The sequence below is a fragment of the Lissotriton vulgaris genome, chromosome 9 (genome assembly GCF_964263255.1).
Source record: "Lissotriton vulgaris chromosome 9, aLisVul1.2, whole genome shotgun sequence".
Lineage (NCBI taxonomy): Eukaryota > Metazoa > Chordata > Amphibia > Caudata > Salamandridae > Lissotriton > Lissotriton vulgaris.
The window spans coordinates 77,932,559-77,947,290 of NC_141697.1; the positions used below are offsets into that span (position 1 = coordinate 77,932,559).

At 51.2% G+C, this 14,732-nt stretch overlaps 2 protein-coding genes across 7 annotated transcripts in view; both read left to right on the forward strand.

Moving 5' to 3' along the window:
• RBM25 (RNA binding motif protein 25) overlaps positions 1-14,732 on the forward strand; it is a 370,502-nt gene that overhangs the window by 284,637 nt on the left and 71,133 nt on the right. The gene's annotated exons all lie outside the window — the stretch shown is intronic.
• LOC147689632 (uncharacterized) overlaps positions 4,505-14,732 on the forward strand; it is a 53,884-nt gene continuing 43,656 nt past the window's right edge. Inside the window, exon 1 of the mRNA XM_086937157.1 lies at positions 4,505-10,972. Within this exon, the coding sequence (XP_086793283.1) occupies positions 9,406-10,972 (1,567 nt within the window). The 5' untranslated portion in view covers positions 4,505-9,405. The remainder of the gene's footprint in view (positions 10,973-14,732) is intronic.

Genomic DNA, 14,732 nt, shown 5'->3' on the forward strand with positions numbered 1-14,732 from the left:
GATTTGGGTGATCTCCAGCCAGACAGGGGTTGAAGTTCACATTTTTCAGGATCCGAGTTGGACCTTGACCCAGATGGTTTGTGTTAATTCAAGGACTGTTTGTTCTGGTGACTTTGTGGCTTTGGGGCTGTTTTTAGGTCCCGCCTGCAAGCGCATTGAGCTTGCGAGAGATATTGGGGCTTAACAAGAGCTTAACCATTGGGCGATTTGATGCTGTGCCCGTGAAAAGCAAGCTCAATGCGCAAGCGCATTGACCTAAAAAGCTTGTGCACATGAAAGCCAGGCCTCGGGTTGCACACTTCACTGTAAATCTGCTTCAAAGGTAAATCTGCTTCAAAGGCACAGACGGCACTTCACACGGCTATGTGCGTCTCAGGACAAACATCGGGAGTTTCACACCTCTGTGTTCGTTTCCTCGCCTGTCTTTCTTTCGGATGAGAAAGAAAATCTCATGTTTAACCGAACCCCTCTGGCCAGGCTCCTTCACGCGTGGAACCCTCCTCCCCTGCCCCCTGCTTGTTTTCCTGTAAGAGTTCACCCCATTTCCTGCGGCGACCCTCGGGCTTTAATCTAACCTGCTGCATGCCAGTACAAAGTTCACGCTGGATAAACACTTTTCCCGGCAGTGGCCCCCCTCGAATGCTGACAGCTTAAGAGCTTTGCTGTCACGCCCCCTGCCCCCAGCACGCCCCCTGCCCCTCCAAGCCTTCTGGTCCTCCTCACTAACAAGGAGGGCATTACCACAGCCCGAACCATGAAAATCAAAATGTTTAATGTGTTACTGTTACTGTTATACACGTGCTTTCCTTAAACTATTTTCGAACAGAAATTGGTCACCGTGCCAGGTTCCTCTAGGATTTATTGTGCGCAGCACGCGCCTTCCCTCAGTATTGCATTCCTCTCACCTCACCTTTGTAGCACGAGCCGAGGACTCATTTCGTAGCACACCCTCCCCTGCTCGCCGCACCTAACGTCGTCCCAGCGGTCTCATTGGATCATTCCCTTGTTCTCATTTTTGCGGTCTTTTGGAACTTTACTTGTGTTATTATAAATCCTTTTTTTCGTGCTTCGTGACCACTTTAGTTGGCCATTATTTACCGGAACCTTGTAATTCCTGCTTGGTTGCTGACTCCGTGAATAACAAGTCGCCGAATTTGATTCCCCTAACAATTTTTTTGCTGGCAGTTCCACTAGTCTTTTACTATGTGTGTCTAGTGACCGTGCTTTATTTTATCTGTGGCTTAATATGCTTGTATCCCTTTAAGTCATCATCCGTCCCTATTTTTAACATTTAAAATGTCCATAGGCATGCGTTAAAATTGTTTATTTATTGGGGGCTGTGTGGGCTCCTAAACTGTAATTCGTAAAGACTACATATGCGAGCTGACCCTTGGAAAACAGCTCAAATAGGACAGCCATTTGAGTAAATATATGCGCAATTACAGTGGCGATCTGCAGGGAACGTCTAAATCGGAGACAGCAGCATTTCCAGCCCCAGAGATGCATGTTTGAGGGCGGACAGCTGCTCTGATCCCCGGTCAAATGCTCGGCATCTTTCTCTCCCATTAAGAGGTCTGCTACAAATCCTGCTCTGCCCTGCAAACATGTCTTTCTCCCCCACACCCTCGCAACCCCACACCCTCGCAACCCCACACCCTCGCAACCCCACACCCTCGCAACCCCACACCCTCGCAACCCCACACCCTCGCAACCCCACACCCTCGCAACCCCACACCCTCGCAACCCCACACCCTCGCAACCCCACACCCTCGCAACCCCACACCCTCGCAACCCCTTCACCCACGCAACCCCTTCACCCTCGCAACCCCTTCACCCTCGCACCCCCTTCACCCTCGCACCCCCTTCACCCTCGCACCCCCTTCACCCTCGCACCCCCTTCACCCTCGCACCCCCTTCACCCTCGCACCCCCTTCACCCTCGCACCCCCTTCACCCTCGCACCCCCTTCACCCTCGCACCCCCCTTCACCCTCGCACCCCCTTCACCCTCGCACCCCCTTCACCCTCGCACCCCCCTTCACCCTCGCACCCCCCTTACCCTCGCACCCCCTTCACCCTCGCACCCCCCTTCACCCTCGCACCCCCCTTCACCCTCGCACCCCCCTTCACCCTCGCACCCCCTTCACCCTCGCACCCCCTTCACCCTCGCACCCCCTTCACCCTCGCACCCCCTTCACCCTCGCACACCCCTTCACCCTCGCACACCCCTTCACCCTCGCACACCCCTTCACCCTCGCACACCCCTTCACCCTCGCACACCCCTTCACCCTCGCACCCCCTTCACCCTCGCACCCCCTTCACCCTCGCACCCCCTTCACCCTCGCACCCCCTTCACCCTCGCACCCCTTCACCCTCGCACCCCCTTCACCCTCGCACCCCCTTCACCCTCGCACCCCCTTCACCCTCGCACCCCTTCACCCTCGCACCCCCTTCACCCTCGCACCCCCTTCACCCTCGCACCCCCTTCACCCTCGCACCCCCTTCACCCTCGCACCCCCCTTCACCCTCGCACCCCCCTTCACCCTCGCACACCCCTTCACCCTCGCACCCCCTTCACCCTCGCACCCCCTTCACCCTCGCACACCCCTTCACCCTCGCACACCCCTTCACCCTCGCACACCCCTTCACCCTCGCACCCCCTTCACCCTCGCACCCCCTTCACCCTCGCACCCCCTTCACCCTCGCACCCCCCTTCACCCTCGCACCCCCCTTCACCCTCGCACCCCCCTTCACCCTCGCACCCCCCTTCACCCTCGCACCCCCCTTCACCCTCGCACCCCCCTTCACCCTCGCACCCCCCTTCACCCTCGCACCCCCCTTCACCCTCGCACCCCCCTTCACCCTCGCACCCCCTTCACCCTCGCACCCCCTTCACCCTCGCACCCCCTTCACCCTCGCACCCCCCTTCACCCTCTCACCCCCCTTCACCCTCTCACCCCCCTTCACCCTCTCACCCCCCTTCACCCTCGCACCCCCCTTCACCCTCGCACCCCCCTTCACCCTCGCACCCTCCTTCACCCTCGCACCCCCCTTCACCCTCGCACCCCCCTTCACCCTCGCACCCCCCTTCACCCTCGCACCCCCCTTCACCCTCGCACCCCCCTTCACCCTCGCACCCCCCTTCACCCTCGCACCCCCCTTCACCCTCGCACCCCCCTTCACCCTCGCACCCCCCTTCACCCTCGCACCCCCCTTCACCCTCGCACCCCCCTTCACCCTCGCACCCCCCTTCACCCTCGCACCCCCCTTCACCCTCGCACCCCCCTTCACCCTCGCACCCCCCTTCACCCTCGCACCCCCCTTCACCCTCGCACCCCCCTTCACCCTCGCACCCCCCTTCACCCTCGCACCCCCCTTCACCCTCGCACACCCCTTCACCCTCGCACACCCCTTCACCCTCGCACACCCCTTCACCCTCGCACACCCCTTCACCCTCGCACACCCCTTCACCCTCGCACACCCCTTCACCCTCGCACCCCCCTTCACCCTCGCACCCCCCTTCACCCTCGCACCCCCCTTCACCCTCGCACCCCCCTTCACCCTCGCACCCCCCTTCACCCTCGCACCCCCCTTCACCCTCGCACCCCCCTTCACCCTCGCACCCCCCTTCACCCTCGCACCCCCCTTCACCCTCGCACCCCCCTTCACCCTCGCACCCCCCTTCACCCTCGCACCCCCCTTCACCCTCGCACACCCCTTCACCCTCGCACACCCCTTCACCCTCGCACACCCCTTCACCCTCGCACACCCCTTCACCCTCGCACACCCCTTCACCCTCGCACACCCCTTCACCCTCGCACACCCCTTCACCCTCGCACACCCCTTCACCCTCGCACACCCCTTCACCCTCGCACACCCCTTCACCCTCGCACACCCCTTCACCCTCGCACACCCCTTCACCCTCGCACACCCCTTCACCCTCGCACACCCCTTCACCCTCGCACACCCCTTCACCCTCGCACACCCCTTCACCCTCGCACACCCCTTCACCCTCGCACACCCCTTCACCCTCGCACACCCCTTCACCCTCGCACACCCCTTCACCCTCGCACACCCCTTCACCCTCGCACACCCCTTCACCCTCGCACACCCCTTCACCCTCGCACACCCCTTCACCCTCGCACACCCCTTCACCCTCGCACACCCCTTCACCCTCGCACACCCCTTCGCACACCCCCTCACCCTCGCACACCCCTTCGCACACCCCCTCACCCTCGCACACCCCTTCGCACACCCCCTCACCCTCGCACACCCCTTCGCACACCCCCTCACCCTCGCACACCCCTTCGCACACCCCCTCACCCTCGCACACCCCTTCGCACACCCCCTCACCCTCGCACACCCCTTCGCACACCCCCTCAAAACAAAGCATAACATAACAACAAAAAAGCATAGGATAGCAAAACATAGCATAGCAAAACATAGCATCTCATATAAGAAAACAAAACATAGCATAGCAAAACATAGCATCTCATATAAGAAAACAAAACATAGCATAGCAAAACATAGCATCTCATATAAGAAAACAAAACATAGCATAGCAAAACATAGCATAGCATAGCATAAGAAAACAAAACATAGCATAGCATAAGAAAACAAAACATAGCATAGCATAAGAAAACAAAACATAGCATAGCATAAGAAAACAAAACATAGCATAGCATAAGAAAACAAAACATAGCATAGCAAAACATAGCATAGCATAGCATAAGAAAACAAAACATAGCATAGCATAAGAAAACAAAACATAGCATAGCAAAACATAGCATAGCATACCCAACATAGCATAGCAAAACATATAAAAGCATAGCATACCAAACACAACAAAGCATAACAAAACATATAAAAGCATAGCATACCAAACACAACAAAGCATAACAAAACATATAAAAGCATAGCATAGCATAGAATAGCAAAACATAGCATAGCATACAGCATCACTCAGCACCACCCCAGCATCTCTCAGGGGCACCACAACATCACTATGCGCTACCACAGCATCACTGAACGCACCAGCATCACTCGTTCGCCATCACAACATCACTCAGCGCCACCACAGCATCAATCTGTGCAACCATTCAACAACTGGTTCAAATATGTTCTCTCAATGTTTCAAGCTTTATTACAAATGTAACAAAAAGATGTTAATATTTCACTTCTGTTCTTGGATTTTCGTCACAATAAAATACACTGACCATAATCTTCACAAAAGTGATTTACAAAAGTTTAAGCTATTGCCGTTAGAAATTACAATAACTTTTATTTAAGTATTAATTAATTAGAAAAATTAAAAGCCATTGTTATTTGTAATATCAATACATGTAAGTCACGTAAATACAACACATATTGCATTACAAATGCGATCGGTGTCACATTTGCAAAAGTTATAACTATTGGCATTGTAAATGATAAAGCTATTAATTTCGCGATTTTCAAAACCAAAACATAAATAAAAAATGTGTCATTTACAATACCAATAGCTCAAACTTTCCTAATGCGAGACCTATTCAATCAATCAAATTTGTATAGCGCGCTACTCACCCAGAGGGTTTCAAGGCGCTTGGGGGAGAGGGGTCCGCTACTGCTCGAACAGCCAGGTCTTGAGTTGTCTCCTGAAGGAGAGGTGGTCTTGGGTGCGGCGGAGGTTGATGGGAATGGAGTTCCAAGTCTTGGCTGCCAGGTAGGAGAAGGATCTTCCTCCCATGGTGGCTCTTAGAATGTGTGGAACCGTGGCGAGGGCTTGGTTGGTCGATCGCAGTTGGCGGGTGGGAGTGTGGAAGGTCAGGCGGTTGTTCAGGTACCTGGGTCCCCTATTGCATTACAAATGCTTGTTTGATCCATAGCCGATTCAGACCTGGACGTCGCTCTGGGTCAACGTACCGTGAGTACTGATCCCCATGTATCCAGTCACCCCAAATCTAAGGCTCCGGTATCGCCTTCGCCCTGGGGTCAGGTCGACACCATGAAAAAGTTTTGGATGACCCGCCCTCCAGCTCGGCTTCGAAACTAACACTTCGGGTTCGAGTAAATCCCATTCCGGCACCGAACCAACACCCGCGGCACGAAACACAAACCTAAGACTTTACCAGCACCGAAGACACCTTCGACACCAAAGCCCACGGAGTTTTAAATCCTCCAAACAAAAGACCCCGGAGCCCTCTAAAGATAAAACCTCGGAGTGACTACCCCCAAACCTAAGGTCTTGGAGTCGAAATAAACACCTAAAGGCTCGGAGCCAAAACCCTCTGTGCAGTAAATTTCTGAGCTAACACCTCATACTCCAAAAGGTTTAGAGCCCAAACAAGCTAAAGCCAAGCATTCGGACTCAAAACACTTGGCGCCAAAAGACTCATTCAAACAATCTGGCTGTAACTGGTAATAACCATTTACTTTGTGTAGGACTGGTGTAGGTTGGAATACACCTCGACCCAACAACTGTTTTCCTCCATTCCACAGTCTAATCCAGTCCTCTTTACCCTCCATTTTGGTTATTTTATAAAAAGGAAATGCAAGTCAGATCACTCTTCACAAACATACCCTCAACCAACAGGTGTATGTGTACTACAGAAAAATGTGCATGAAAATGAGAAAGTACCTCACGTGCGCAACACCAGAGAAGCTACTGCCAGGTTCTCAATAGCTTGCCCACCCTTTTGTTATCAGTAACTTTCACATATAAAAAGAAATTGTGTCCAGTAAAGAAAGTATAAAGAGGTGAAAATAGTGATGAATATATCTTCAAAGAGAAAACGAAAAGACCCTGTGATATGCAGGAGAGTGTATCAAAAGACAATAAATCTGTGCCAAGACTCACATTTATGGTTTGACCCTTTTTAATCCGCATAGTGAGCTTCCTTAATATTAAAAAACCAGCATGTTGTAAACAGATTCATAGTAGGCCAACATGTTTCAGTGCCTGTATGTCTTTGTGGCAAATTCGTCAGGGCTTCGAGGTCCGCAATCACCTCACTGGACATATGACTTTATATATCGAGTGATTGGCTAACAAACAAATTGTTATAATTAAAAACACTACCAGTTGCACTTCCTTTAAAGCAGGTACTGGTCAAATCACAGAGGGAGGCATAGCCCCAGACACTGTAATTGTAAAACGATATATTTACAAGGTGGCAGCCAAAGTCCCGCGTACCAGCTCCCACCATGCCAAAGGGTGTGTACCTCTTACACTCTGACCCTAAATCTTCCATGCCGAAATCACCTCCACCTAAAGAACCATCACCCGAAGACCTCTTTGGATCCCAAACAAAAGAAACTAACCACTGACCCTAAAACTGGACACCTCCAGGCCATTCTTCCTAAAAAACGGAAGCTGGATCTCACAGAGGATCATGCTATACCTCTAAAGAAAAAGGACTTGGGAACTAACCCCTCTCCCCCTTGCATGACTCCTTATCCAAATTTGATGTTTACACCATCAAATTCACCACCACCTCCACTATCACCTGACCAATAGGATGAAGAGTACGAGGATGGGGATGAAGATCATGATGTGCCAATAGATCAGGATATACCACATGACACTGACCCTTAGAAGAGTTACGATAAGGAACCAGATCACGATAACGACCCAGACCTGTATCCTCTAGACCGTCCCCGCCTGATGACAACATAGGCTATGTGCAGGTTAACAGGGCAGCCCAATACCATGGGGTGGAGCTTCATTCAGAACCTCTAGACGAGGATTTCCTACTTGAGACATTAGCACAGTCTCAAAGGTCTACTCCTACTTTGAATACCTCATTTGCACGTTTTATCAAGCCCTTGAGCATTGGCAAATACCAATTCAGATCAAGAATACTCACACCTAGAGTAGACAAAAAATACAAGGCCTCTCCTACAAACCCCATATACATAAAAGGTCAATTACCCTTAGATTCTCTGTTAGTGTCAAACGCCTGCAAGAGAGTAGACCACAGGTGACTCCCCTTCCTCCTGACAAGGAGTCAAAACTAATTGATGTTTCAGGTAAGAGTGGCTTCTCAGGTTGCAAACCACTGGCGTATTGCCAACGCTAAGGCTCTGCTAGCACGTTACGATAGGGCTCATTGCGATGAGTTGGAAAAACTCATTCAACACTTGCCAGAGGAGTATAAATGCAAGGCCAATGACCTCATTCAGGAAGGTAAGCTCAATACCAACACTTCCATTAGATGCGCACTAGATGCGGCAGACATAGCATCTCGTGCCATCAACACTAGCGTACTATTATGCAGACAAGCTTGGCTTCGAATCTCTGGATTCAAGCAGTGGGTACAATCCTCCATACTTAATCAGCCTTTCGATAAACATCTGTTCGAGGCATGTGGGCTGCTGAATTTATATCTGTGCATAGATTGCCGCCTAGTGTTGGGTCCGGATGATTGAACATTGTTGTCCTGGAAGAGTCTTCGAAGTATCACGAGATATGTGGCTCCTCCCCTGGACTACAGTGCGCATGGGCATCCTCTCCATGCTCAGATTGTTTTTTTCCGCCATTGGGTTCGGATGTACTTTTCTTACTCACGTTCGGAATATATATAAATACTCTTTCTCAAGGCCAAAAGGCCTTCGGGGCATCGGTATTGTCTTTCGTTCGGTGCCTTGTATCCAGCTCTTCGAGACGGACGTCGAAACGCCGATTGCTTTCGACACCAAGGGCCCCATCGACGATCGACTATGGAACGGAGTCCGTTCAAGCGATGCCCCGTCTGCAATTCAAAATACCCTCATATCGATGTGCAGACGGTGTGCAACAAATGTCTTTCACCAGACCACGACGAGGCCAGCTGTATGGCCTGTTCCAAGTTCAGATCGAAGAAAACTCTTCGAGCTGCACGACAGTCGGCGCGGGAGTCAGCACCAGAGCCTGAAAACATCTTCGGAGCTGACGACGAGGAGGGTGTAGAAGAAGAGGATCCTGATCATCGGTCGGATCCGGCGTCGGAACAAGACTCCAACTACGATGAGGACGCGGAACAATTCTACGTCCATGATGAAGACATCGTAGAGGTAGGAGACGACGCACAGCCTATCGGAGCCGTCGACGACGACTCGGGCGTGGAGCTAGGCCCAACCGCAGTTGCGGGGTCTAATATGGACTCTTCCACAGGTCAGGTCGAGGCATCGCCGGAAGGCCTTAGCCAAGATAAACGTCCACGTTCTGTAGTCCCGCTTTCGGGCCCGACTAAGAACATTTCAAAAGAGCCATCAGTCAATAGGCCACAATCTGTTAAGAAATCGAAACCTAAATCTAAGGACACAAAATCGAAACCGAAACTGACAAAAGCAGCTATCGGCTCGACGACTTTGGAACCTACCGAGTCAGTGTGCTTGACCCCTCGGGGTCCAAAGAGGGCGTCGACCCGAAGATCGGGACGCCGAAGCGCATGTCTTCTGTTAAGCACGTCACGCTCACATCAACATCGACGTCTGGCTCCAAAGATGGTGACTCTTCCAAAGGACTCGAGGCCCAAAAACCCCTCGATCCGAAGATACGGAAGCCGCTGCTAGTCAAGGCCTTCGAGTCGAGACCCAAACTCGGCCCGACGGAACAAACCAAGTCGAAGCAAAGGGGCGTACTTGCTGCGCAACAACGGCTCGAGTCAACACAATGCCACAAGCAAGCTGAACAATCGAAGTCGGTCGGATCGAAATCAGCGCCTCCCTCGAAGCAGGTCAGTCCGTCGCCAATGCTTACGGCACCAATAAAATACGGACTTCCCCCGACGGCACGACCTAAAACGGTCCAACTCCCAAAGGCCACCGACACATCCAAGTCATCATCGGTAGCCGTGACTACTCAGCCAATAGAAGACAACGTCTTGTTCCAGGCACCGTCCTATAAGAACCAATCTAAACTGTTCATAGACTCAGAATCAGGTCGTCTCACCATTTATAAACGAAAAATCGTTCCTGAAACTCCTATGGAGTCCTACAGGATACCACTAAAAAAGAAGAGGGACTCTGCCACCTCTCCTACGCTTTTTGAACCCATACAAACATATGGACAAGACTGTCACTACTCTCCCACACCTGTCACTGAGGATGTGGAGGAAGGGGACAATGAGGACCAGTTTAATTATCCCATTGACCCTGATCAGGATGAGTCCCAGCCGTGGGCTGACACTATTGAGCCTGATGAACCACACACCACCCCAGACACTCAGTCCTATGCGGTTAAAACATCGCCTACTGAGGATACTGCTGCATTTAACGCTCTAATTGAACGGGCGGCATTGAACCATGATTTCGACATGCACGCTGACCCGTTGGAGGAGGATTTTCTTTTTGATACGTTCTCAACATCAGAAAGATCTGTAAAAACTCTGCCTATGCTCAAGGGTGTGCTCAAACATGCTGGTGACATTTTTAAAGAGCCCACTAAGGCAAGGGTGGTAAACCCCAGGATTGAGAGGAAGTACCGCCCTGCGCCTGTAGACCCTACGTACATCAAGGGCCAACTCCCCTTGGACTCCTTGGTAGTGGCTAATGCTCGTAAAAGAGCGAACTCTCAAACTACAGGTGATGCTCCTCCTCTGGACAAAGAATCCAAAATCTTAGAAGCTTCTGGAAAACGTGTAGCGGCTCAAGCAGCTAATATTTGGAGGATCTCCAACACACAAGCCCTGTTAGCGAGATATGATAGAGCCCACTACGACACGTTAGAGCAGCTCATGCAACACCTGCCTGATGCCTATAAGGAAGGAGCGGAAATGCTCATACGAGAAGGGAAGTTAATCTCCAACGCATCCATAAAATGTGCGTTAGATGCAGCTGACACAGCGGCTAGGGCTATTAACACTAGCGTGATGCTCAGGAGACATGCCTGGCTCCGCATCTCTGGTTTCAAGTCAGAGATTCAAACTACTCTACTTAATCAGCCGGTTAACCCTGACTTCCTATTTGGTCCTGAGGTAGACACCACTCTAGAAAAGATCAAAAAGGACACAAACTGCAAAATCGATGGGAGCTCTGCAGTCTCAACAGTTCAGGGGCGGTTCCTTTTGTCGCTCCGGTACCAGGGGAGCCTCTAGAGGACAAGCGTCACAACAGGCCCAATACACCAAAGGAGGCACACAGACCACCTATAACAAAAACAATAGGGGTGGATACCGGGGGAACAGCACCAAGGGCAGAGGACGTGGAAATAATAATGCCAGATCCTCCGCCACTAACAAACCATATAACACCGGTCGGGGGGAGACTTCAGCAGTTCCTGCCAGTCTGGGAAAGCATCACCACGGACAGGTAGGTGAGACAACTTATACAACACGGTTATTGTCTAGAGCTAACCTCCACGCCACCCAACATACCCCCAAGGCACCGTCCTATGTCCGCAGAGCACATGCACTTATTGCAGCAGGAAGTCATCTCCATGCTACAAAAAGGGGCCATAGAACTCGTGCCTATAGAACAGCAGGGTACAGGGGTGTACTCACTTTACTTCTTAATCCCAAAAAAGGACGGGTCTCAGGCCCATTCTAAACCTCAGACCCTTAAACCAGTACATCCTATCAGAACATTTTCACATGCTCACTTTACAGCAAGTTCGACCACTGCTCAGTCAGGGCGATTTCCTAGCAACACTAGATCTGAAGGATGCCTATTTCCACATTCCCATTCACCCCAGCCACAGGAAATATCTCAGGTTCACCATCAACAACCAGCATTACCAATTCAAGGTCCTGCCTTTCGGGGTCACTACAGCTCCCAGAGTGTTTACCAAGTGCTTAGCAACAGTGGCTGCGCATCTTCGGAGACAACACATTCATGTCTATCCGTATCTGGACGACTGGCTCGTCCAGGCAAAGTCGGCCCAGCAGTGTGCCAGCCACATGTGCCGCACAATTCACCTCCTGCACAGTCTGGGATTCTCGCTAAATTACCAGAAATCTCATCTTATACCTGCACATGTACAACAGTACTTAGGCGCCGAAATAAACACTCTCACTGCCACAGCACAACCAAACTCAGCCAGAGTAAACAGCATGCAGGTGCTGATTCAAAAATTCAGGCCACAACACTCACTCCCAGCGCAAGTGTTCATGCAACTAATAGGCATGATGGCCTCCTGCATCTTTATAGTCCCTCACTCACGGCTACACATGCGTCCGCTTCAGGAATGCTTAGCACAACCGTGGAACCAGGCTCAGGGACAGCTGAAAGACCTAGTGTTGGTGACCGGTCGTGCATACAACTCTCTGCATTGGTGGAACACACAAAACCTTTGCAGGGGACGACCGTTCCAGGAGCCTGTACCACAGATAGTGCTGACAGGGGACACATGTCTCCAGGGCTGGGGAGCGCATGTCCTCAATTACACAGTGCAGGGATTATGGACAACGCAGCAGAAAAAATTGCACATCAACCTACTGGAACTGATGGCAATCTTCATGGCAATGAAAGCATTCAAGTTGCATCTATGCAACAAAGTCGTGCTGATCCGGACAGACAACATGACTGCGATGTATTACATCCAGAAGCAGGGAGGAACACTCTCTCCACAATTGTCACACCTAGCACAAAGCATGTGGACGTGGGCCATTCAGAGGAACATGTTCCTCATGGCGGAACACCTTCCAGGCAGGGACAACCAGATGACGGACCTGCTCAGCAGACACAGCCATCAGATGCACGAGTGGGAGATACATCCCTCGGTGCTACAACCATATTTCCAGCAGTGGGGTCATCCAGAGATAGACCTTTTCGCCACGCACGAAAACACAAAATGCCACACCTTCGCCGCCAGGTTCCCACACCCGCAGTCTCAGGGCAATGCGATATGGATGAACTGGTCGAACAAATTTGCGTACGTTTTTCCTCCAGCACCACTGATACCGCTGGTAGCGCGCAAACTAAGGCAGCACTCCATGACCCTCATCCTGGTTGCTCCAACGTGGGCAAGGCAAGCATGGTACACCACGTTCCTGGAACTGTCGGTGGTGCCCCACCAGTGCCTGAATCTCACACAGTCTCCTCACTCAGAGCCATGGAGAAATTCAGCACCCAGATCCACAACAATTGAGCCTTGCAATATGGCTCCTGAGGTCATAGAGTTTGGCTACCTAAACCTGCCCCCTAACTGTATGAACATCAAGGAGGCTAGACGACCTACCACCAGAGCCTGCTATGCGGCAAAATGGAAACGTTTTGTCATCTATTGTTCTAATAATGACATAAATCCACTAGATGAATCAACGCAAAACATCATATGCTATTTGTTACACCTGTACAGATGCAATCTAGCGTATAGTTCCATCAGGATACATTTAGCTGCACTCGCAGCTTATCTTCAAAATAGACAACACCTTTCCCTTTTCAGAGTGCCGGCCATTAAAGCTTTTATGGAGGGACTGAAAAGGGTGATTCCTCCAAGACACCCGCCTTCGCCTGTCTGGAACCTTAACATTGTTCTCACCAGGCTCATGGGTCCACCGGTTGAACCTCTTCACTCTTGTGAGATACAGTTTCTTACATGGAAGGTGGCTTTTCTGGTGGCGATCACATCGCTAAGATGGGTTGCTGAGTTGCAAGCCCTCACTATTCAAGAGCCTTTCATCCAAATTCATGCTAATAGGGTGGTGCTGCATACCAACCATAAATTCATGCCTAAGGTCCTCCCCGGTGCGTGTCGCAGCTGTAGCACTCAGAATTATTCTCAAGCATGGTCATCCTTACTGTATTTTTATTTTATTTAGAAGTTTTCTATAGCGCTAACAAGACCCGAAGGTAGCAGAGCGCTTTACAATAGAGGGAATGAAAAGAGAACATGACACAAATCCAATAAAGCGATCAGCGAGGGACAATTTGGAATGCAGAAAAGTTCGGACAGCAGGACTTCTTGGTAGCAGGATTCAATGTTACTGCATGGGTTCAGGGGACGCTTGCTGATCCAGGTTACCCGCAACCAAGGGAACGGATCAGGCACAAGGATTTGAGTTGGCTCTTGAATTCTGAATAGGACGGTATAGTTCTGATGTGCGGGGGGATGGCGTTCCATATTTTGGGAGCATTTCCTGAGAACGAGCAGGCCGCAGTTCTCTTCTTTCTGGTTTTTGGTAGGATGAGCAGCAGGGAGTTGGAGCTTCTCAAGCTTCTGGCTTGGCCTGCTTTTTTGAGCTTGTTTGCCAAATATTCCGGTTTGCCGGTGTGGAGGGCCTTGTGGGTGAGGCAGGCCGTTCTGAAGGTGCTCCGCATTTCCACAGGGAGCCATTCGAGTTCTTTGAGTGCCGGGGAGATGTGGTCAGATTTTTTGCAGCCTGTGATCATTCTCGCTGCCGCATGAAGTGTTGTTTTTAGAGGGGCCAGGTGCGATTTGGGGATGCCTGTTAGGATTGAGTTCCCATAGTCCAGTCTTGATAGAACTAGAGATTGCGTGGCTAGTTTGAGGTCCTTGTTGGGAATGTAAGGTTTGATTTTGTTCAGAAGTCTGAGGTTGAGAAATGCGCTTTTCGCCGAGTTCTTAATGTGGTTTGTCAGGGTTAGTTTGGGGTCTAGGGTGAAGCCCAGGGATTTAACGGAGTCTGCTAGCGTGAGGTTGCCTTTGAGAGCATCGATCGATTTTAGCCACTCGGTGATTTGAGGGTTGTCTTCTTTGTTTGAGATGAGGAGTGTTTCTGTCTTGTCGGGGTTGAGTTTCAGGTGATTCTTTGTCAGCCGGTCTTGAACTTCATTTAGGACATCGTTAAGTCTGTGGATGTCTTTAAGAGAAGAG